Source organism: Neovison vison, chromosome 6 (genome assembly GCF_020171115.1).
Source record: "Neovison vison isolate M4711 chromosome 6, ASM_NN_V1, whole genome shotgun sequence".
Taxonomy (NCBI): Eukaryota; Metazoa; Chordata; class Mammalia; order Carnivora; family Mustelidae; genus Neogale; species Neogale vison.
In genome coordinates, this window is record NC_058096.1 from 4209318 (window position 1) to 4233263 (window position 23946).

Sequence of the window (23946 nt, forward strand, 5' to 3'; positions counted from 1 at the left end):
ACTTGGTTAAGGCGGTGGGGGGCCGTCGGGGAGGGGAGCCAAGGGGGCAGGGGGCCTCTCCGTTTCTAAAGGCAGAGTTCTCCGGCCTTCCAGAGCAGCACCGTCCAACAGAACCGGCCGCCCTGACGGAAATATCCCGTACCCTATGCCGACCAGTAGGGTAACCAGGGGCGTCCTGAGCGCTAAATACGACTGTACAGGGACTGGAGAGGTGGGCTTACTCCATCCAGTGTTCGGTAATTGAAATACCCATGTGGTGCGGCTACCCTGGTAGAAAGCGTAGTTCTAGATAAGGCGAGAGAAAAAGTAGGTGCATCCTCTCTGAGCTCCTTGAGCTAAGCCTCCAAGGGCAAAAACCCCAGTGATGAATCGTAAGTAAATCTGAGGGCTACCGATGTAGTTTCCCGCATTGAATTGGGGGAAAAAAAAGTATTCCCCCATCTTCATGACTCTAACATCCCATTTGTTGGCACTAAAACGCTTTGGCTCACTCACAACTGCTCTGTGCATTAATGACTATCTTGAGAAAACCCCGGACTGGCTTGTCCTGCGGCTCCCGTTCTGAGTTCTCAGGAACAGCCGTCAGTCAGGGACACGGGTAGCCAGGACAAGTCCACTCAGCAACAAAATCACGTCGAACCAAGTTCAGAAGGCATTCTGCCTCCGGTAAGAGTGTTGAGGATACACAGGACTGAAAGGGGAAATCAATGAACAGGGGAGAAAAGAGCCAGAGACATTTTATTTTAAAAGGAACCTGCTATTGTTTTCGGAGGACGTGAAAAGAGCAGGTGGGAGTGCAAAATTCACAGTCCTGGGGTCTGCTCCCCCCCCAGGGAACGAGGAGTCTGGTGAAGAATGCGCCCAGGGGCTCTCCTACATTTGGGGGGCGGGTTGGAACCTACCTTCAGGGTTGTCAGGCTGGCCCAAGTTGGTCCCTGGAAGGTTCTGGAAGGCTCTGGAAGTGACCAGACCAGAGTGGATGGGGCCACGGAAGGCCCAGTGGCCGCTCAACCAGCCTGCCCAGCCTGGAGAGTCGCCATCATGCCCAAAAAGGACCAACGCTCGTGGGCGCCAGCAGTCCCCTCCGGGACAAGCAAACAAACGTGGGCTTGAGGAACAATCAACCATCAAGCACACATACGGCCCATCGGCCCGAGGAGAGACGCGCCCAGCTCGGCCCCCTTAAGGAGGCTACCTGGTAATTCCCTAACATCCTACCACCACTCACAAGCATCATTTGAGGAAACTAACTGCCCCCTCGCCACGACTACTCTTTGTGTCTTGACCCCAAATGGGAGTATTTCCCCGGATAGTCTATCAGAAGGTCGGGGCACGAGTAAACCAGATCTTTAATCAAACCAACTGGCCGGAGGCTGTTTTATTGGCTAAAAAAGAAGGACATCTAAAGAAACACACAATCTTCTTTTTGCCACGAAGAAACTCATTGGAACATTCGCCACCATGGAAAGAGGGCCTCCAATGGGAGGAGGCCACACAAAGGGTTAATGGCAGCCTGGAGGCTCATTCCAGCAATCAAAGAGCTCTCGTCAAAGAGCCCCATGCCAAATCTCCAATTACTGGGAAATGTTTCAGGAAGCATTAAAACCTGAATATCCAAAGACTGGGGAACTGGAATCAGAGCTGACAAACCCAACCAGAAACCTTATTATAACTCAGGGAGATCAGAGGGACAAGCAAACGCAGAAGCACCACAGGGCAGGGAGCTGCATCTCAGAAAAGAACCCTCTGTTGGAAACGGAGATGGGAAGCGAGAACGTTCTCCTGGCTTCCATTACATACGACGGTGGAAAGCACACACCTTATGCCAATCAGAAAGTCAGCTGGAAGCCATATGCAAATCAGCAATGCACCATTTTACAGAAAATGTTCCTATCTTCACAATATTAGATCCATGTTTGGGGTGCCCCAGTGGCTGAGTCGGTGCAGCATCTGCCTTGGCCTCAGGTCATGATGCCAGGGTCCTAGGACTGAGTCCCAAGTCAGGCTCCCTGCTCAGTGAGGAGTCTACTTCTTTCTTTCCCTCTGCCCCTCCCCCTGCTCAGGCACACATGCTCTCTCTCTCAAATAAATAATCTTTTTTAAAAATAAATAAATAAATTTGAGTCAAACAGAAGCGTGTGAGAAGCATGGGATATAAAAACAGAGGAAGGGAGAGAAACAAAAGTTAACACAAATCTGAGCAGGTACCTAATCTGCAAAGGACCCCTCTTTGTAGGGACACAGCTGATGGGACAGAACTTGCCGCAAACTCAGCAATGCGAAGCTTCCCATCTGATTCGGTTAAGATACCTGACAAGCCTGTGGTAAGAATAGTTCTCTTAAAGGAAGGCCAGGGGTCCAAAATGTGGGTGGCGTCTTACCGGCCCTAAAGACCTTTCAGCAACACCTGGGAACAAAGAAGGTGGGCTGATGTCTGGGTGACAGAGCCTGGGGCACCCCCTGCCCGCTGGTTGGTTCTGTTATTTCTCTATTTGCTCACACACGGGGCACCCAAGAGAACCCTGAGTGCTCAGAAAGCTGGCAGAGGTCCCTCGGCTCTCTTACAGAATTAGAAGAAAGGAAGGCTTCACCATCGTGGGAGCCACGAGTTTTCACATTAAACCAAGCTGCATGTTTAAGAATGAAAAACAGTAACAATTGCCACCTGACCACAAACCCAGCCAGCAAGGTGAGCAGGTAAGTTAGTAAGATTTATGCGATCTGAAGAGAAACCAGAGTATTGAGCAGGTAAGTTAGAAAGACATGTCCTGGGGCGCCTGGGTGACTCAGTCGGTTGGGCATTCGACTCTTGATTTTGGCTCAGGTCACAATCTCAGGGTCCTTGGATCAAACCCTATATCGGGCTCCCCGTTCAGTCAGTGGGGAGTCAAAGAAAAAAAAAAAAAAAAAAAGACCTGTCCTACTGGAGCCTGAAAGAGAACCATTGTTCAACCAAACCAAGAACAGAGTAGGAGGTAAATAAGACACCGGGAGCCTACAGTCCCTCAAATACTGTACATCTTCACTGCCATCGTACACAGCATTTGTAATGCTATGACTCACCCTCAAATGTTTCCGTAACTGCATCTGTACGGCAAATGTGTGACTGGCCTGCAAAGTGCTGTTCGGCCCCTCTCAACCCCTGGCTGAGGGTGTATGCCAAGGAAATGCTGCTTACGCACTGGGAAGGAAATACTCATCCCGTGGGTGAATCCACACACTTAAGCCGAACGGGACTATACACTTCTCCCCCACTTTGGCTTCACTCTGTCTTGTGTGTCTGCAGATCCGAGATGAAAGGCAGAACTACGAGGAAAAGCCACTAAAGTTACAGCCGAGCTCCAAGCATGTGTGTTCTGAGCCCCACGGTAGGTGTTGGGACACTGGAGACATGTGGGGACCATCGCCCTACAATGGAAAAGACGTAGGGCTAGGACTGCTTTGCCACCAAAGTAACACTTTTTACATACTTTGAACACACACTGCATTTTCCAGAAATGCAACTAAATTGGGGGAAGGTGGTACACTTGGGGGGAAACTTTACCAAGATCCTTCATCTATTTGGAAAATCTTGTCCCCAACCCAAGCGGCTCTGGGGGGTCTGAGTCTACTTCGACCCCCTTGTATCAGTCTGCACCGGGTGCTGCAAGGTCCTGGGGACACTCACGACCCCCCACTGTCGACCCAGAGTGTGCCCGTATCACGGTACTGACTACCATTCTCTTCGTTCTCCCCAGTGCGACGGCAGGGCATCTAGACTTAGGTACGAGCCAAGTGGTATGTATGGCCTTTGCTTTCGGTTCAGGGCGTTACAGAGTACTGGCTCGAAAAACAGCATTCTGGGTCTGACGGTCTGTGAATGCGGACCTAGAAGCTGGAATGTGGTGAAGCTTCCTGGCCTTCTGGACCTCCCGTGCTACACGAGTAAAATCAAGGTCAGGACCAACTTGAAGTTCTGCTCCATGACCAAGTAGTCCAGAGCAAGCAGCTTGGGGACGGGGGACTGTCGGGGACAGAGGACATGGGCGGACCACCCATCAGGACAGGGAGGGGTAGAGAGCAGCCCCTTACCTCCTGCACACACAGGGAATAGCCCTGCTCCCACTGCACATATCCCTGGCCGGGAAGTTTATTCGGAATGTCAACGGCGCCATTATTATGTTATCAATACACTGAGTCATACACTAAGCTACAGGCTCTTGGAGGAGGGGCAGCCGGGGCTGTGGGGGCCCCAGGGGGCCTGTCTCGCACCTGCTCCCACCATCCTCCAGCTGCACGCACAGGAGACCACACCTCTTGCCCTACCAAAAGGGAGACCAAGACACATTCCCAGGAAAAGAGAGATGGGCACTTCTGAACAGGGCCAGCTAGACGACCATGGGAAAGTTGCCCGCTATTTCCAGAAGCTTCCCAGCCGTTATTCTCCCCCAGCTGGGGGGGTGCTGGGGTTTGTTGGAACAGAGACTGTGGACGAGGCAAGTGAGCAAGGAGTGTACTGGGGCCGCTCTGGATCAGGCAACAGCTCACGACCCTGGACAGCAAGCCACCTGTCGGCTTATTCGTTTTATCTGTTTCAACCTTCCGGTCACAAGCACGGATGGGAAATCAACACATGCATCCAGAAGGTAGTGGCTCTGGCCCCATGGGCTCCCCAGGAACCGAACGCTGCCATGAGGCCCTGGAGGCCGTGTCCGGAGCCCACTTCTGGCTCTCTGAGGCCCAGAGCACGCAGAGACCGCCGCCCGGGCTCCACTGTGGCCTCACAGCCCCGCCCTGTCACAGAGGCCCAGAGCCCAATCCTAGGCCTCAGTGCTCTGTGGGCCTTACTACGCAAGCCACAGATTCCCGGCACCAGAAACCCTCCTCGCATGGAAGTGGTTTTCATGAACCACACCTTGACCACGACTGAGCTTCGAAGAACCCAGGCTGCTGCCCAGAACAGCCTCACGCTTCCACCAAATGCACGTCTCCCCACTCCAGCCTCCGCCGCTTACGGCTGGAGGCCTCAATGACCATGAAAGGCTGGTGTGCTCTCTGCGGTCCGGTGAACCACACAACGTCCAGCTGGCTTGAATTTTCAGGAAGTAAAGGTCAGGAGCACACACCATAGCTATTAGGAAAATCCTCCTATGGACTCCCCCGGAAGGAACCCATACACATAGGCACCCGGACAGATCCACTAGTCACAGAGAAACACAAAACCACACACACACACAGCTACAGATATACACGAACATATACACATTCACAGAGACACACCACCACACATACAGATATCGACATACACACAGATGTCTACACACAGAAATATGCACACAGCCATATTTACATAAGCAAATTAGCTATACACACACTAATATAGATATACATGCAAATATACACATGATCATCTACAGGCACAGGCATCTACATATACATAGATGTCTACACAGACACACAAATATACACACAACCATATACACATATGCAGATATCTACCCATATACCAATATACTTAAAGAGATATACAACCATACGCACATACATACAAATATACACAACCATATACACATACGCAGATATATACCATATGTACAAACATATACCTACAGAGATATACAACCGTACGCACAAATACACGGATATACACACAACCATATACACATATGTAGATATCTACCCATATACACAATCATATACACATACACACAAATATACACATAACCATATACACATATGCAGATATCTACTCATATACAAAGATATATACAGAGATATACAACCATATGCACATACACACGAATATACACATATTAGATATCTATACATTTATATACAACCATATACACATACACAGATATCTACAAATATACACAATCATATATGCATATACACAAATATACACACAACCATATACACAAATGTAAATATCTATATAAATACAGACACACAACCATACATATATGCATACACACAAATATACACACAACCATATACACAAATGTAAATAACTACACAAATAGACACAACCATACATAAACCGATATCTACACATATACATAGATACATACACATATACACAAACACATATGCAACCATAAACACATGCAAATACCTACACATACATACAAATATTTACATACACACATATACACAATACACAACTATGCACAGATGTCTACACCAATACACACACACAAATATGCACACAATTGTATATACCTCCACACAGATCTCTGCACATACACAGGTACACACAACCACAGGCACAGACAGCTACACACACACACACACACATGCACAGACACAGACCCCCCCTTAAAATGACAGAGCTTTGGCTTCTCCTGGTCCAGTGTATTGTCAAGCAGGGGTGTGGTGCCCCACGCCCGGCCACGCCCAGCCACGCCCCATCACTCACCTCTCCGCATCAAAGTACGAGTCTATGTAAGAATGCGGGGCACCTGCCACGGCGAAGTTGCTGCTTCCAGTGTCAACGAGAATCTGCAGCTTTCATTTGCAAGGGGAAAAAATAGACACTATCAGGTTACTTGAATAAGGCAACACTGTTGAATAATTCTTTCAAAAACGAAGCACCAAGAGCAATGTATTACTTGGAAAAGATCTGTATTGATTAGACATATTTTTTTTTAAGCTGCTTTGAAACTGAAATCTGAACGTAGTCCGTTAAGAAGCTTACAGCAGGGAGGGGGATCCGTTTTGCTTTGGATACACAAGAGGCCTTACAAGAAGCTCAATCCAGCAAAATAACGGAGATTTCCTTGTTAAGCCACCAGCACTCATGACGAGGCAGAGCCAGGTCCCACCCGGGCTGTAGGTCAGCTCTGTCTCCCTGCCTTTCCAATCTCCACGGAAGCCCTGATGGCCGTGGGGGAGGTGGGGTGGGGGGCGCTGCCCAGGATGCTCCCCCAGCCTCCTCCCACCCCTGGCAGCTGGCATTCCCTCAGCACTGCTCCACAGCCCCCGGGACACCCATCACACGGGTCACTTCTTGGTTTTAATGACTTCAAATTTACATACAATAACAACGCGAGATCTTAGATTTTCTACCGGTGGGCTCTGACCTGGTACCCAAAGCAAGAGACAGGCATTTCTATTATCCCCCAAAGCTCACTTCCTGTGCCCTTTCCAGGCCACCCCTCCTGTTTCTCAGAAGCAGGCACTTTCTGAATCGAGCGCCAGGGACTGGACAGTCTATTGGAGTAACAATGTGGACAGGGTGGGGAGCCAGCCTCTGGCTTCTAGCGGTCATTCTCATAGACGTCACTCCGTGGATGTCTGTTTCCATTCTTTTTGGGGAGACACCTAATGCTCCAACTTGATGGGTCACAGAGCAAGTGTATTTTTAATACACCAAAGGAGAGATGCCAAGTTACACTGCCTCAAGCGATGGGTCCCTTGCTCCTCTGGTTCATTTTCTTCATATCCGCCGCCAGTGTGGCAGGCCGTTTTCCTGATGGTCATTCTAGTGAGTGTGGACAGGGACCTCCTGTGGCTTTGACCCGCTGCTCCCTGTGACCAGTGACCCCGAGCGGCCGCACTGTCTGTGAAGCGTTGCCCCGCTCCCGCACCCAGTAAGCCACGTCTGGGGGGGTGGTTCAGGGCTCAGCATCAGCCCAAGACCAGATGCACACCGCACGGTACACACAAGGAAACGCTTCACAGAAGTAAACACGGAACAGGCAGATAAAATCCCAGGGGCTGGAAATCAAGCTTAAAAAGCCGTAGATGAGGAAATGCAGGTGGGCACGTTTCTACCTAGAATTCTCTCAACACTGGTCAAATCCCCAGTTTTTGCCAAAGTCCGTGTTTTCAGTCCTTCTCTTACTTGACCACCCCCCTCCCCATCCAGTAGGACGTCCCTTGGTCAGCCACTCTGTCCTTCTGGAAACTTCCGGAAATACAGTCTTCACTTGGATTCCAGGACATGGCACAGCCTGTGTTCCTCCAGCGCCTCTGCCTGCCCACCTCACCCTCACTGCTGTTCCCACCAGGTGGCCCTGCAACCACCTCTGGGCACCACCCCCACGAGCCCTGCGGCAACCTCACGGAGTCGCCTGACTTTCGGGGCCCTCCACCTGCCCGTGACGCCCTGTGTCTCCCGCCCAGGCTGCCCCTGAGTTCCAGGCCTTCCCTACTCAACGCCTCCGCTTGGGACATCCAACAGCCGTCCATTAGGGGTTGAACCATGTCCCCCAAGAAGACACACTAAAATCCTAACACCCTGGGACCTGTGAATGTGGCTTGACTTGGAAATGGGGTCTTTGCAGACGTCATTGAGTTAAGGTGAGACCCCCTCATCCAACCGGACTGGTGTCCTTCCATGAGGAAAACACCACGAGAAGACACACACCAGGAGGCCGTGTGACAGAGTCAGATGCAGGCCACGGTGCTCTGAAGACCGGCGGCCACCACCAGGACCAGGAGACCCAAGGACAGACTTTCCCTGGGGTCCCAGCTCGGCCCTGCAGCCCCCTTGACATCAGACTCCTGGCTTCTGGACTGTAGAGGGGACATTTCTGCTGTTAGACCACCGGGTCTGCCTGTCACCACGGCAACCCCAGGGAACAAACACTCCATCTCAAGCCTGCCATGTCCAGGATGGAACTCCCGGCACCCCCAGACCTGCTGCGTTCGCGGACCTTCCAGTCCCCCAGCGGGGGTCCACCACATTGGCTCAGGCCCAACAGCTTGGTGACCCCGTCCGCGCTCCTCTCCCTCCTCCCCACGTCCCGCCCATCAGGAAAGTGCGCCGCCCCTTCCTCTAGGCTGTACTCACCGCCCACCCACTTCTCACCATCTCTGCCCACGGCATGACCATCGCCTGCCTTGCCCAGCCGGGGTCCCTCCTTCCTCCCTGGGTCCGCTCCGCCCACCGGCCACCATGACCCTACAACAGCATACGCCAGAGCACGCCACTCCCCTGCCCTCCCTCGGCTCGACCGCCCAGTCATGGTGCCCCGACTTTACTCCGCCTCCACCATGCTGACCGCCGAGCTGTTCCCTGGACAGTGCAGACGCTCGGCGGGGGCCTCACCCCACCCCCCCCCACTGCATGGTCTGTGGTAGTGTAGACGGCCCTTGCAGGGTACCCGTGCTCTCTCCCTCCAGTGCCCCTGTCCGAGTGAATCCCAGCCCGCGGGCACCCCCTCCCTCCACGCCCACGCCGCTCAGCACCTCCGGGGATCACGGCGGACGGCGAACGGCGTGTACAATGTGCCCGTGGCTCCTTACCGGGCTTCAGAGACATGAGCCTGTTGAACTCCCACGACAGCAGCACCCTGACCCCCACTTCACCGACGGGGCAATCGGGTGCTGAGGGGGGCCCTGCCCGGCCGCGCCGGGGGCATGGCAGGGCTGGGGCTGACCCACGCTGCCTTCCTGCAAACACCTTCTCTTAACTCACCTACCACTCCCCAGGCTGCAGGAGCCCCCCGCCCCCCGCCACCCCTGTCTGCCAGCGTGTGGGTCTTGGGCCGGGATCTGTGCCCTTTTGTTCTCTGCTCCGTCTGGGCCGGGCCCAGAGCAGACAGTGAGGTATCTGCTGGAGGAACCGTGAAATGATTCTCAAAGCTAAGATCAAAGATGGTGACATCGCCCTTGGTAGGAGGACACTCTAGACTGGGGAAAAATAAGCAAGGTAGGGTTGGTGTCCCTGAACCTGCAGTGTGTGGGCTTCAGAGGCCCGGTTCCGGGCTGCCAGGCATCCGGCGGAAAGCCCGGCGCTGCTGCCCTGCTGTACTGGGCGCAAGGGCCTTCCCCTGCCGGGGGCCATGGAAAGACCAGGGAATCGTCCTGGGAGCCCCTGCCCTGGAGCTCTAGGCACAAGAAATGTGACATCACATCTCAAACCAGAGCCTACTCTGTGAGCTCCCAGGGTGCCCTTCTTGCTACTGAAGATCCTGTCCGTGGCACCTGCAGGAACGGCAGCAGACGGATCTGGGGACTAATGGGATCCAAAACGCACTAAGCAGACACCCGGGGGCTCAGTGGGTTAGGAGTCTGCCCAGGGCTCAGGCTCAGGCTCAGGCTCAGGTCATGATCCTGAGGTCCTGGAATCGAGTCTCACATCGAGCTCCCTGCTCAGTGGGGAAGCTCCTTCTCCCTCTGAACTCTTCCCCCTCTTGTGCTCTCTCTCTCTCACTCTCTCAAATATATAAAATCTTGTTTTAAAAAAGTAAAACACATTAAATAACGAGATGATAAAAGCCACTTTATGCATCTTGACTTTAGGAAGAGACCTCTGTCTTCTGTCTGCATTTCCTAACACAGAGTCACTCACAAGGGGGCCAGAACCCCTCCCCTGCGGAGAGGTCTGGTATCTCAGACAGCACGCAGCTTGAATCAGAATGATCTGGTTCCCTGTTCAAACAGCTGATGCCCAGAAGCCCTGAGCTCCCAAACCACACGTGGCTCGGACTGCATCTGAATTTCTCAGGAACGTGCAGAGGCGCGCCAAGCGCGTCTGCACATCTGCCGGCTTGATGGGAGAGATCTGGCGAAGAGACGGGACCCCGTGCATCCAGCCGTCCGAGCAGGCAAGCTGGGCGGACGAGCTCCGTGGGCAGGTCGGTTGCGCGGGCCAGGTAACATTCCACGAGATCGTTGGTGGAGACCGGTTCAGCCTCCAGCACCTCTGGCTCCCGGAGAGGCCAGACCCCACCTCCCTCACCACCCCCAACCCCCACCCCCGCTGGCCCATCCTGCGGATTTTCCCAGAACCAGCTCATTAAGTCACACAGGTGTGGTCCAAAGGGGCCGACTCGGTGTCACAGAAGATGCCTTTATCAGTCCTCTCCCCCGGGGGAATTCCTGGGGTTTCAGGAGCCCCGCCAGGAACTGGAACAAGACCAGATACAAATTTCTTATAAGTCACAGTACCACAAACAGCCAATGTAAAAGGGCAAGGATGGGACCTTTGCCTATCCCAGGAATGACGTTCCAAAATGCACCTTGTCAGGCGCCAAGACTTTTTGTCCCAAGAGCAGACCCCAGGTCTGAAGGGACATAAGCTCATCACAGGACCCTGTGTCCAGACTTAAATGGCTCCTGGAGACAAGATGAACTTTTCTGAAGTTGCTTGGATGAAAGCGCAGAGGTGATGGAGAAGAAAAAGAAACTGGTCTCCTTCATGAGGCCAATCAGAGGATTCTGTGCCTTTAAAAGCAGACAGCATCGCTCAGTGTACGTGTCAAGACACATCAATCACCCGGAAAATACAGAACCAAACCAAACACCAACTGTACAACAGCGAGGAATATCTTGTTGCTCATTAAAAGTCACAATCAGAGCTCTAGATTCTAACACGAGCATCCTTCTGCCCACACTTGCGTCGGTCGGGAGAACGCACCATCTCTGGGTGTTCTGGGGTCTCCAGGTGCCCAGCCCCCAGCAGCCACGTGCAGAAAGGCCGGCCACTGGGGCATCCCACATCTACCCAGAGGCTCCTGTGCAATACAGCAAGATCACAAGGACACGAGACTATTGTCCTCGGCATAATGGCCCCAGTGACCAAGGCCTTTCTGGGCAGACAGTCCCCCCACGGCCTCCGCATCATACCAGAACCCAGAGCTTTCACACACCCCCGCCCCTCCCTCTACCACGACGCACAACGCCTCCTTTGCAGAGGCCGGGGGCACAAAAGCAGAGAAAGTCACACAGGAATACAGACCGCATGAACTTACACACAGACAACTCCAAACCCTCCTGGCATTAGGTACGACCCTCTCTTTCCCAGCTAGTAGGAGCAGGAGCCAGCTTGCAAGAAAATTCAGTTCAGAGGTGTGGCTCGACAAAGCTAGCCACCCCAATGCTTCCCAGAGCCTCCGATCTGGGGACAGAAATCATCCCAAGAGATGAGGCAGCCCAAAGTCAGGCAAGGGACAGATGTCCAGGGTCAAGACCATGGGTTGCATTTCAGGTGCCCAGCAAACAAGCCAGCACTTCTTCCGTGGGCTGGTGTTAGAAGCAGCCACCAAGCGTGTTGTTTTCTGGCTACGCCACACCTCCCCTCAGAAAGGGGTCTCGACCACAGAGAAAGAAGCTCCGTGCCCTGACCCTATTATACACATTCCCCCATGCACTCTGAAAGGACCAAGCCTCCAAGGCTCCGGGTACGGCCGCTTCTTAGCCCGACTCCATGCACCTGCATGGTCCTCCACAGCATCCTTCATCCTGAACTTCCAGAATTGCCTCCTGATTCCTTGGGTTCAAGTCCACACACACGATGGTCTAACCCCAGAACACGTCCCTCGGCCCCTTCAAGGGACACTGAAGATGCACGCACAGTCTCTCAACCTTGCTCGACCCAAACACCTCTCTCTACCCAAACACAACTGCAAACGACTTAGAAGTGCTGAAGAAAGAAGGCCCCTGTCTTATACCAGGGTGCAGATATGCCGGCCGCCCAGAGGGGCGAGACCCCTTGCCTCCCTACGCCGGGGAAACTTGTGCTCTGTTTCTTCTAGAACACAGCAACGTGTGACACAAGCAGCTGGGGCCTGTGTTCTAGGGGCCACTGGGCTTCGCTGCTCCGACCTGGGCCAGCACACGGCCCTCCGGAGGGAAAGCAGCAGATACGGGCCCTGCAGAGCTAGGCACCCCGCAGGGAGGACCGAAATGTCCACAGGCCTGTCCTCAAGAGCTGCCTGTGGTCCAGGTCGAGTGGCCCAGGAAGGTCCAGAAAGGCAGGACTTAATGGGACAAGTTTTTGGTCGCTTCTCAGAATCAGCAAAAATCCAACACACTCCCCAGAGCTTCTGCCCTTGGCCCTGTCACAGGCGAGCGTCAGGAGTTAGCTCGTGTCTGGATCCCTCACCTCCTTTCCCCTCTCCATCTGCTCAGGTGGGCTTCTGTCCAGGCTCCAGGCCGGCAAGGCTCCCCGGTGACCTCGCAGGTCTATGCCTGCTCAGGAGACTGTACACACTGGCCAACACTGACCAGTCCCCCTGGAAGCTTCGGAAACACCACCTTCCTCCTTTTTCCCTGCCATCCCCCCAATTTTCATCGCCCCCACAGATATAGCCCCCCTTCTCATCACTCCTGCCGATACGGCCCCTCTTCTCATCACCTCTGCAGATATGCCCCCTCCCTTTTCATCTCCCCTGCAGATATGTCCCTCCTTCTCATCTCCTTTACAGATAGAGATACCTCCTTCCTCCAGGCTCTTGGAAACATCTTATGCATCATTCCTGGGAATTCTGTGTCCCCAGCCCATGGTGCACCATTTTCACGTTGTGGAGTCCAACAGTCTTTTTCAGGGGACACCCCCCAGCAAGGCGGCCCTGTAGGAGGGCAGGCCCTGGTGTGGTTCCACTCTTCATTCACAGCACCTTGGACAGCGCCCAGGGCAGAGCAGGTGCTCAATAAACCAATAGTTATGGAATATACAAGTGAGGGACAGACCAACTTTCACTGAGTGGACACTAAGTAGCAGATCTGCGTATTCTGGGCCAAAGGAATGTGTTTATGCAGTATGAAACAAGTCTGTGCTTATACCTACAAATTATACACAGAAGATCAAGAAGGCAAAAAAGATCTTAGACCATCTGCTCTAGAAGTCACAAGATGATGTGTGAAAATCCTACTACCCCCAAAGCCAAAGCTTCCCTCTTAGACGCGTACCTCTTCAGCATACCCTCCAGGGCCCACAGTCCCACCCAGGCCCGCAACAACACCACTCTACAAATTAATCCTGAAACGAGGATAACCATTGGTACACCCTTCTGCACCCGTTACCGGTGGGTGGGAACTGGATAGGTTTGGAACATGAACAGGCAGTCCATCTGCATGTCAGAGAGCTGATTCTCCACTTTGCTGAGCAGAGACAGAGCCTGGGATCAAGGGACACCCCACTGCTCATTGCTCCTGCGTGGAGTCCTTCTGCTTGTGCCTAGCTGCTCCCTGACCTACAAGGTGGGCGATGGAGTGCTCCCACAGGGCGCTCGTCAGAGGTAAACGCAGTCAGGTGCCTTACCTGCGCCCTTGGTATAGGCTCTCAGGGGCGAGCCATACCTCTTGGTGCCGAATCCACGTGCAGATCTCAGAAGGAGACAGAAGACTGAGGTCAATCCTCGGCAGCCACCAACATGACCTCCATGACATCCATGGGACCTCTGGCCAAGGGCTGGTTCTGTGACTCTGGCAGTTTCTTCAAGACGTTCCCTTTAGGCATGCTCTTGGGGGCGGCCAGGACTTTATCCTCATGCCCTGCCATGCCTGACACAGCTCACTCATGTTTAAAATGGCACATTTTGTGGGGTTTGCTTTTCCTCATTTTGATTCTGGTGGTCTGGGTCTTTCCTGGACTCCTACCTCTCCCAATGGCACACCATACTCAAGGAGCTCGTAAGGTGCAGGAGGACCAAACGCATTTTCCGGTCTCTTTTCCATGGTGCCCATTCATGACTACAACGAACAGGCATTTGCTCCTCACCTGACCCGAAGAGGGAAAGACACACATGAGCCAACACCTGGGAGGAGAAACGAGGGCACACCTGCCGAGAAGCCGGAAGAAACGGGAGGCTGTTCCAGAGGTCAAACTCCTGATACACGTGAGCAAAGTACTGAGGTCTTCTGGAGATGGCGAGGGTGGGCCAACTTCACGTCCTGGCTATTCTACCAAAGAACCACACATATCCCTCTTTAATACCCAAGGATAACCAAAGTTGGACGCAAGATGAGGTTTTGGTGCCCTCCCATGTGCCCTAGGACTTAGTCCAGCTCCCGGTTACCCTGAAGTCAACAGCCTCCAGCATCCAGGGCAGAAACGCTCCTGGGAGTGCCCTCCGCCCAAAATACACAATTGCTCATGGATAGAGACCTCCACCTGCTGGCTCCTCCTCCTACTCTGCCGCCTTGGCAATAACAGGCTCCTTCCCGCCCCCTCCCTTGTCCCCCACCAGTGGCCTAGGCCAGGGAGAACCTAGGGGAGGCGGACTCCTGCAAACCTTGCCTCATGCGCCCCAAACCCCAAATATCCTCCAATTCAGAGAGCCTAATTGCAACAAAACCAGTGTGACCAGGAAAGCGGAGAGCCTCGCAGGGCTCTGAATCATCGGTCCGTCCCGCCGCTGGAGGAAACTGACATGTGGACCCTGCGGTTCTGTCTCCCCACGTCTGTCCCTCCTCTGCCTTCTGAGGATGCCCGGGGCCATCCCCTCCCAGAGAGCCATTTGCTTATCTCTGCAATAAGGTAAGAGGTTGCATTAAAGAGGAGAAACAGTTAGGCGCCTCGTTAGCGATTAGCAGCTGGACATTTCTCAGATATCACTGTCTCTTTTTCAGCAGGTTAATAGATAGGAAAATTAGCAGATAATTTAAATAATGGCTCATTGAGCACAAGGATCCCTAATTACATTAGCAGCCCATCTGCCGAGGGAGCCGGCCTGTGGGGCCCCTGGGGCTGTGACAGCGCTCTCCGGCTCAGCCACAGGGCTGTCTACCCACAGCCCGAATGCGGGATAACATCTTGTTAATCAGGTTCCTTCCCGCTTCAATTCCGGAGAGGAATCTCATTTACTTAAACACGTCTGTTTGAAGAAAGCAAGAGTAACCGCTGCACGCCATTTCTCCACAATCTACAATTAAGGGTGTTTTCTAAAGAAGAGGAAAAATCATTTTCAAAGGGCTGCACTTCACACAAACAGATGTTACAGAACTTGGCTAAGAGGCGCTTGATCACGCAATTTATTCAGGCCCCCGAGCATGCACACTAGTGCTTTAAGATTCCGATGGGGCTCCTCTTGGAGAAACACATGTCAAGAGCCACGTCGATTCCCTCAGCTCCTTTTGGGGACGCCGGCGCTGCCACAAGTGACGGCCCGGTGGAAGGTGTCCACAAATGCTCAGGACTTGGCCGTTAATTCCGGCGGTGGAGGTGGAGAGAGTCAAATCTGGGGAGGAGGAGGGTTTATGTGGGGGTCACTGTTTTAGGAACCAAAGAGTCATGCATCCCCAAACACAGGAGTTCCTGCTCCCTCGGCGGTGAACAGCCATCCCTGGGGTGGTAGGATGCCGGGACGGGGTGGTCCCTGAGTTTTGAAGCTTTCCAGACAACCCGTCCCTGTTAGGAAGACCAGAAAGATGAAGAGTGGGGGGAGATTTACGGCACCCCCAGAGCCCGGACTGCTGAAACGTGCTGGCAACTATGTCCACTTACAGGACGCTGGCTTTAAGTTCACTGTCTACCTGTGGCCCCAGGATACACACTGCACCTTCTCTAAGACAAAGCCATAGGATGGAACAGTGGCTTCAGGGTCTGCTAGACCCCAATCTGAGCCCTGGCTTGTCCCCCTCCCAGCTGGCTATGGAACTTCAGGCCAATGTCACACCCTCCCTGTGTGCTGGCGTCCCCGCCATCCACCTGTCAGGTGGGGTGATCAAGAGTGCTGTTCTGAGGGGCACAGGGGGGAGCTTATGGGGGTCGAGGCCAGATAAGTGCTTGGCACACCGGGAGGTTTTAGCTTCTCAGGGGGTGGTGTGACTCTGTTTCTCCTTTTGGTTCAGGACCAACTTTCAGCACCAAGCAGAACGGGACTCACATCCAATTACCCACAAGACTTTTACTCAGTCCCTGCTTGGCCGCTAGTGCAGACCCGGAGCAGAGGTGGCATGTGAGCTCCAGAACTCCACAGCATCCTCAGCAGTCCCAAGGGTCACGGCGCTGGTCCCTGCAGCAGGCGGGGCCCACACGGACGTGACCACCTGCTGAAACACCGGGGGCGGGGTGACCCGTGTGTCCGGGGCACCCACACTCAGCTCAGACTCAAAGTCCAGGGCCACCAAGGTTTGCACTCTGTCCTCTGGAAGCCCGAGATCCCCCACTCTCTTCCTCGGGAGCACCCCAGCGACATCAGGTCAGCAGCTCTGAGCGAAGGGCTCAGTCAAGTTTTGCTGCATAAGTGAGTAGGACCCTCCTGTGCCCAGAAAGGGGAGCCAGTTAGCTCCCGCTCTCTGGATGGTTTTTGGAGGGTCTGATTCCCTCCCTGGGGTCTCAGAACGCAGTGACTCCTGGTTTCTCCCCCATGGCCCCTCTAATGGTTGTGTCTTACTCTCCGGGGCCACTGTTGCATGGACAGAGACTGGGTGCCATTGGGGGGGCGGCGGGAGGGGTGTGGCAGGACCCCCAGTGCCAACGCCCCATCCTCCAGCCTTGTCCTCCTGCTGTCCATGCTGAGCAAAAGTGACACTATTCAGGACCTCTCCTGGCGAATGGTTTCATTCTCTTCTCCCAGCCAGCCCCTGGGAGCGCAGGAGAACAGCAGAGAAGCGGGTCTTCCCACTGATGGGAAGCCCACGAGCCCCGCCCCTGCCCCCAGAAGGCAAAAGAGTCCTCTAAGCACCTGGGATTTTAAAGACCCTTTTTGCGCTGTGGAAGGCAGGGGTAAACCTGTGGGCACAGCCCAGAGCCTCCACTGGGGCAGGCCAAGCTGCCCAGCTGCGGGAGAGGTCACCTGTCTCCCTCCACCCCCCAAGGTCACGCCCTTCCTAGGGACAGCCACAGGTAAAGACTACATGACAGTGGATGATAAAGGCCTGGTCCATTTCTGCCCAGGCCGGGTCCACTCTGCAGGTCCTTCTAGCTCCTGCGTGCCCTGTGGGGCAGGAGAGGCCATCCCGGGCTTCATCACAGCCTGACCCCCCTTCCCTCTGCCCACTCCTGCTTCCTCTGCCCCTTTCACGGCCATGGGCACCCCCCAGCTACACTCTGCTGAGAGCCTGCTCTCCCGAGCCCAGCCCACAATGCCCGTCTCAGCTGAACAAATTCTCCGTGACTACCTCTCCAAGTGCTTCCCTCCGAACAGAACCTCAGCAGATGCCCAAGCCTGGTTTCCCAAGAAGGGGTCTGAGCCCGTCTCCCAAAGCAGACTGACTGGATGTCCCCCCGCCCCACATGTCAGAGGCCCGGGGCCCACCATGAGGCAGTAAGAGCTCGTCTCTACTTTGCCACAATCGGCTAAACAGTCATCTCGTGACCTCAGTGTGGTCATCTATAAAATGGATGCATAATTTCAGCCTTTAAAATCACTGTGTCTGGGGCGCCTGGGTGGCTCGGTAGGTTAGGCCTCTGCCTTCGGCTCAGGTCATGGTCTCAGGGTCCTGGGATCGAGCCCCGCATCGGGCTCTCTGCTCAGCGGGGAGCCTGCTTCCCCCTCTCTCTGCCCGCCTCTCTGCCTACTTGTGATCTCTGTCTGTCAAATGTACAAATAAAATTTTAATAAATAAATAAATGAATAAATAAGTAAAATAAAATAAAATAAAATAAAATAAAATCACCATGTCTAAGTTTAGCTGTTGCTCTTAGAATTCAGACAAGGAAGGGGCACCTGGTGGCTCCGTCGGTCCAGCGTCTGACTGTTGGTTAAGTGTCAGACTCTTGGGTATGGCTCAGGTCATGATCTCAGGGTCGTGAGCCCGAGACCTGTGTCAGGATCTATACTCAGCATGGAGTCTGCCTGAGATTCTCACTCTCCCCCTCTGCCCCTCTTCCCATCCCTGCTGGCAGTTTCTCTCTCTCTCAAATAAATCTTAAGGAAAAAAAAAAAAAAGAATTCAGACAAGGGAGGCCATTTGGAGCGTGGGTCTCCCGCAGTGTGCAGGGACACCCAGGGGCTGGGCAGACAGAGGGTCAGCCCCCCCGCAGCCCAGACGGGGCTTCAGCCTCCCAGGTCCAAGGCCAGTTGCTTTTCCCTGCACAGCAACAGCATCAGAGCATGCTTGGAAAGAAGACAGCAGAACCCTCTTAACCCACCGCCCTCATGGAGCGGTGTCTGTGGTGCACGTCCTTGTACAGGAACGCAGACCGCTAGCGTGCCTCACTTGGCCCTCGAAGGCTCCACCTGTGCTTTCGGCTGCAGAGACCCAAGACAACATTCACATGCAGGTCCCTGGGGTAGTCCCACATCCAGGGCCGCCCTGACTGGGGACCAGCAGAGCCACGGTCTGGATCAGGAGCCAGGTCACCACTGGGCTCACAGCCGCCGGCATCACACCTGAAGAAGGAGCAGGCTGTTGGCCAAGAGGCTGCATGTAGTGGCCTATCTCCCGGGATCAAACAGTCCACGAGTCTGGTTCTCTGCCCCATGGACAGCAAAGCCAAGCACCGATAGTGGAGCAGCCAGAAGCAGCCTGACATCCACCAAGCTTCTAGAAGAAGAACGGGAAGCCACACTGCTTGTTTGCAAAGGGATATTCAGTGACAGGTGGCCTGGATGCTTCCGTCTGCCTGCTCAGCCCCTCCCTCTGTGTAGGCGAACTCAGGAGGGGGCTAGGGAGTGGAAAAAGAGCACAAAGGGCCCCTTTCCTAGGAGATGTCCCAGCCAAGGGGGACCTCCCAGACTGGAGTTTCTCTTGGCCTCTGGGTTTATGTAATCCACCTGCTGGCGGGAAGCAATCCCACAGAAGGAGGAATGAAGATGGATATTTAAAGAGTCCCATGTAAGAGTCCCATGTGGACACAAGGCTCAACCTCATTCACTGATGCCACTGAAAATAATGACCCTCTTTACCATGGAAAAGAACTTTCACACTAAACATGCTTTATTTTTTATTTTCATTTAAAGATTTATTTAAGGAGGGAGAGGGAGAAAGAGAATCTCAAGCAGACTCCACTGAGCACAGAGCCTGACCTGGGGCTCCATCCACGACCCTGATCACGATCTGAGCCAAAACCAAGAGTCAGACGCTTAACCCACTGAGCCACCAGGCACCCCAAACAATGCTTTTTAAAAGAAAGTACAAAAGCAGGTTTGTCCCTATTTGGGTGACTGTGGAGGGAGGGAAACTTCTATTTCCAGAGAGCAAGACCAAAGACCCTTCCCAAAGACCCAACTTTTTTGTCCCCAAAACCCATTATAGGCTTCCAGGGATCTTAGAAGACATCATTTTAGCTAAAACTCAGCTCTTTCGCACAATTGCCAACGGAGTTTAAGCAGGTTCTCATCAAAGGTGTGATAGCCTGACTCGAGATAATTCCAGAGGTTCACTATACACTCCCTTTTGCTCAAGAGTTGTTAACCGCAATTGAATTCAAAGCTATTTACGATCTATCAGAAAAGAGACAGGAGATAAACTTCACCTAGGTCCCACATGCAAATATCATCAGTTTTCAGTCAACGTTAAAAGGAAAAAAAAAAAAAAAAGGAAAGACAAGATGTATATGCACTGTCTGCATCAACAGCCAAGACTGTCAACTTATGGTTATCACCCAGTGGTTATTTTTTGCTATTATTCTCAGCAATAAGATACATTTTTTTAATCGCGGTGAAATACACAGAAAATCTGCTGTCTTAACCATGTTTAAGTATACAGGTCAGTCCTGCGCAGCCATTGCCACTGCCCACCTCCAAAACACGGCCATCTTCCCCAAATTGAAACTCTGTTCCCGTGGGACACTAACTCCTCCTTCCCTCCTCCAGCCCCGCCCTCGCCCCACCGGCCTCCTTTCTGAGTCTATGATTCTGACTACGCCAGTGGAATCGACACATTGTTTCTCTTCCTGCGTCTGGTATATTTCACTGAGCGGAAGGTCCTCAAGGTCATCCCTGTTGTAGAAGGTGTCAGAAGGTCCTTCCTTCTTAGGGCTGAATAATAATGCCCCCCACAGAGACATCAGGTTCCGTTTGTCCATTCATCCATCAACAGACACTTGGGCTGTTTCCACCTTTTGGCTGAATAAGGCTACTAAGGACACAGGTGTACACATGGCTCTTCGAAATTCTGCTTCAAGGTTTTGGGGAAGATTATTTTTTTCAATAGATATTTTGTGAGCAGCTACCATGTGCTCAGAGAATGACGACCAAATGCCCCTTCCAGATTTTACCACCTAATATTGAGACCAAAAAAAAGGCTTTTCTCTCTTCTGATGGTCTTCAGTCTCTGTTGACTATGGGGCTGGCGAAGAATGAAACACTAGTAACGAGAGATTAATTATTTGAGGCTTATCCACTGAATTTCAAGTTTAATTTCTAACCCCTTACTCTGCCAATCAATACACTTCAGAAAAAAACAACTCCCTCTGTTTTGTGATGCTATCAGTCTAGGTAACAGGAATCAGTTTCAATACCGTGTGAAATACAGAAGAACTAGCATAGGGACACGAACTGCCGATCACACGACCCGTAACTGTCCAAACACTGTACTAGATTTTAAACTGATCAGCCAAATGGGCCTGCCAGGTTAGCTGCTCATGGTTTATTTTATGAACCTACACACGGTACCACCATCATGGGCTCTGAAAGCAGAGGGCATGACTTAAATCCTAAGGGTCACACAGGTATGAACACCTTCCAGCGACACGGATAATGACCCACGAGTGAGAACCCAAGAATCCTCAGTTCGGCTCACCGCGGGACGAGAGGCAGCTCTTCCAGTGACCTCTTCTTATAATCTCAAGTGTTATCTCCGTTTCGCATTCTCCTTGCATGCTTTCTTTTTTTTTTTTTTTTTTTAAAGATTTTATTTATTTATTTGACAGAGAGAGATTACAAGTAGGCAGAGAGGCAGGCAGAGAGAGAGAGGAGGAAGCAGGCTCCCTGCTGAGCAGAGAGCCCGATGCGGGACTCGATCCCAGGACCCTGAGATCATGACCTGAGCCGAAGGCAGCGGCTTAACCCACTGAGCCACCCAGGCGCCCTCCTTGCATGCTTTCTGATCGGCCCAAACCTGGAAGGAGTCACACCGAAAGGGCATTGTTTTGGGGTTTGGCAGCCTTTACTAATTTCAGGCTGGCCATTTAAGAAAACGATTACTTCTATGTGGTTTGTGAAAGGCTTTGATGGTTTTTTTCTCGTTAAACCCATGAGGGGAAAAAATGTTTTAATAGGCATATGGCGATCAAAGAGATCACTCTCTGCTAAAAAGATTTTTTAAAGCCCTTCCAAGTAAATTCTTCTCAGGAAAGACATTACATCTCAGTCTCCATTGATCTCCACATTTTTATGATGTCCAGATATTTTGAAAGAATACTAACCCAAAGGAGAAATGACGAATGCTCCCCTCTTGTTTCTGCACCAGCGAAACACAGACTTTTTCTAAATAGGGTATAGAACAGCCACACAGAAACCTTCCAGAACATTCTAGAAATGGGAAACATTAAGACTTGGCTAGAAAGAGTACAACGTATTAACCTCGGCAAGATCTCCAACACACATGTGAGAGCGCTCCTCTACCACCGTTGAATGCCCCTGGTGCACCAAATCCCCGTCCCTTCTCCCCTGAACCCACGGGGACCGCTCTTCTCCGCCTCCCGCGCCAAGGCCAACCACTAGACCTCCTGTCCCTCGGCCATCGTGGCATTTGGGCCTGTTCCTAACTCTCTGCTTCCCCTGGCTCTGGGGCGCTCCCACCTTCCAGTCCCCACCCATCTCCCTGCTGCTCCTTCTCAGGGCGCTCGGCTGATTCCGCCTCACCTCCCCAATCCCCAAGTTTTGGGGTGTCTCCAGGGCCCGTCCTTGGGCCTCACCTGTCTCCACACGGGAGACTGCACCTCATCTCACAGCTTCACACGAGGCTAGGCTCTGTGGTCGACACTCGGGTTTACGTCTCAGTCAGGGACCCCTTGTCTGAACACCACCTGCCAATTCAGCCTCTCCGGGACCACTCACCTTGCCGCATAGAAGGCGTCTCACTTTGGCGTTTCCAAAAACCAATCTCCTCATTTTATCTTCTTGACCACATAGCTCTCAGCGAGAGCAAAGCCCCCCTTCCCACTGGACCGTCCCCTCCTCTCCCGCAGCTTGCCCCCCGCACTCCAACTGGAGTCTCCCTGGGCCTCTTCCATCACGGAAACACACATCATTCTCAGGGCCTAGTCCTGGCTGTTCCCTGGGCCTGAACACCCTTCCCCACGGACCTCACTCCCTTGCTCCAGTGCTGCCTCCTGGAAGACCCCTGCCCCGGGCCACCCTACAGAATGCAGTCCCACTTCCTTACTCCCTACATGCCTTTGTCTGCGCTGCAACCCCCCTTCCAGGCAGCAGCATATTGACTGGATGTGTCTTTCTCGTCCCACTCAACGTAGATCCGAGCGGGCCGGATGGGACGTCTCTGTGGCTCACGGCTGCGCGCTCTTGCCCAGAACAGGGCCAGGCGAGTAGATACACACATCGTTTACCTGCCAGACGCGGTCAGTCACCTGAGACCTAGAGTAACTGCCTTACAGCACAGGACCCACCCTCGGACACGAGGCTAGACTTTATCAGGGGTGTGGAAGCAGAAGACTTGAAACGAATCTGAGGGGTCACCATTGTGTCCACTGGGATCACTTCAGCAGCTACTGCAGGTCAGCTCCAACCCAGAGAACAGAAACTGGAATCCACACCTTTAACAATCCACACCTTTAACAGAGGCCCCGGGGACGGGACATCTGCGGGAACAGGAACCACAGACGCGGTCCAACCCCTGTAATGCGGTACCACCACCCAGAACCACCGAGAAAGCTGCGGACATTTCCGCCAAACTCCCCAGCGAGGGGGAAGCTCATTACCCGATGTCCTAACTTGTAACGAGTCTAGGGCGTCTGTTTTGGCCCCTTCTTCCTTTCACAGTTTAATTCGACAACTATTTATTGAGGATGGATTCAGTGCTGGTCCTCACGGAGCTTCTGGGAGGCTGAAGAGCTCACAGCCCCCACCGCTTCCCAGCAGAGCCATGGCACAGCCTGCCGATGATCTGAAGTGAGTGTGCCCTCCCAGGGCCCCCGGGACCGCTCCTCTGGGGCCGGCAGATGGGATGCGCGTCTCCCTGGAGGCCTCCAAGGGTTGGTCACGTGATGGGACTTCCTACCCCTTCGTCATCGCGGCACCTGCCCAGCGCCCCCATTTAAAGTCCATATCGAGCCTTCATCGAGCACCTTGCGATCATCCGCTAACCAGACATCTAGGTACCGTGCTCGCTGGTTAGCGCAGCCGCTAAGCACGGACGACGGGCGCATTCACGACGTGTCCCATG

At 53.1% G+C, this 23946-nt stretch overlaps 1 protein-coding gene across 1 annotated transcript in view; it reads right to left on the reverse strand.

Moving 5' to 3' along the window:
• Positions 1–23946, reverse strand: part of BACE2 (beta-secretase 2) — an 83602-nt gene that overhangs the window by 42232 nt on the left and 17424 nt on the right. Inside the window, exon 2 of the mRNA XM_044250903.1 lies at positions 6398–6486. Coding sequence (XP_044106838.1) covers positions 6398–6486 — 89 coding nt within the window. The remainder of the gene's footprint in view (positions 1–6397; positions 6487–23946) is intronic.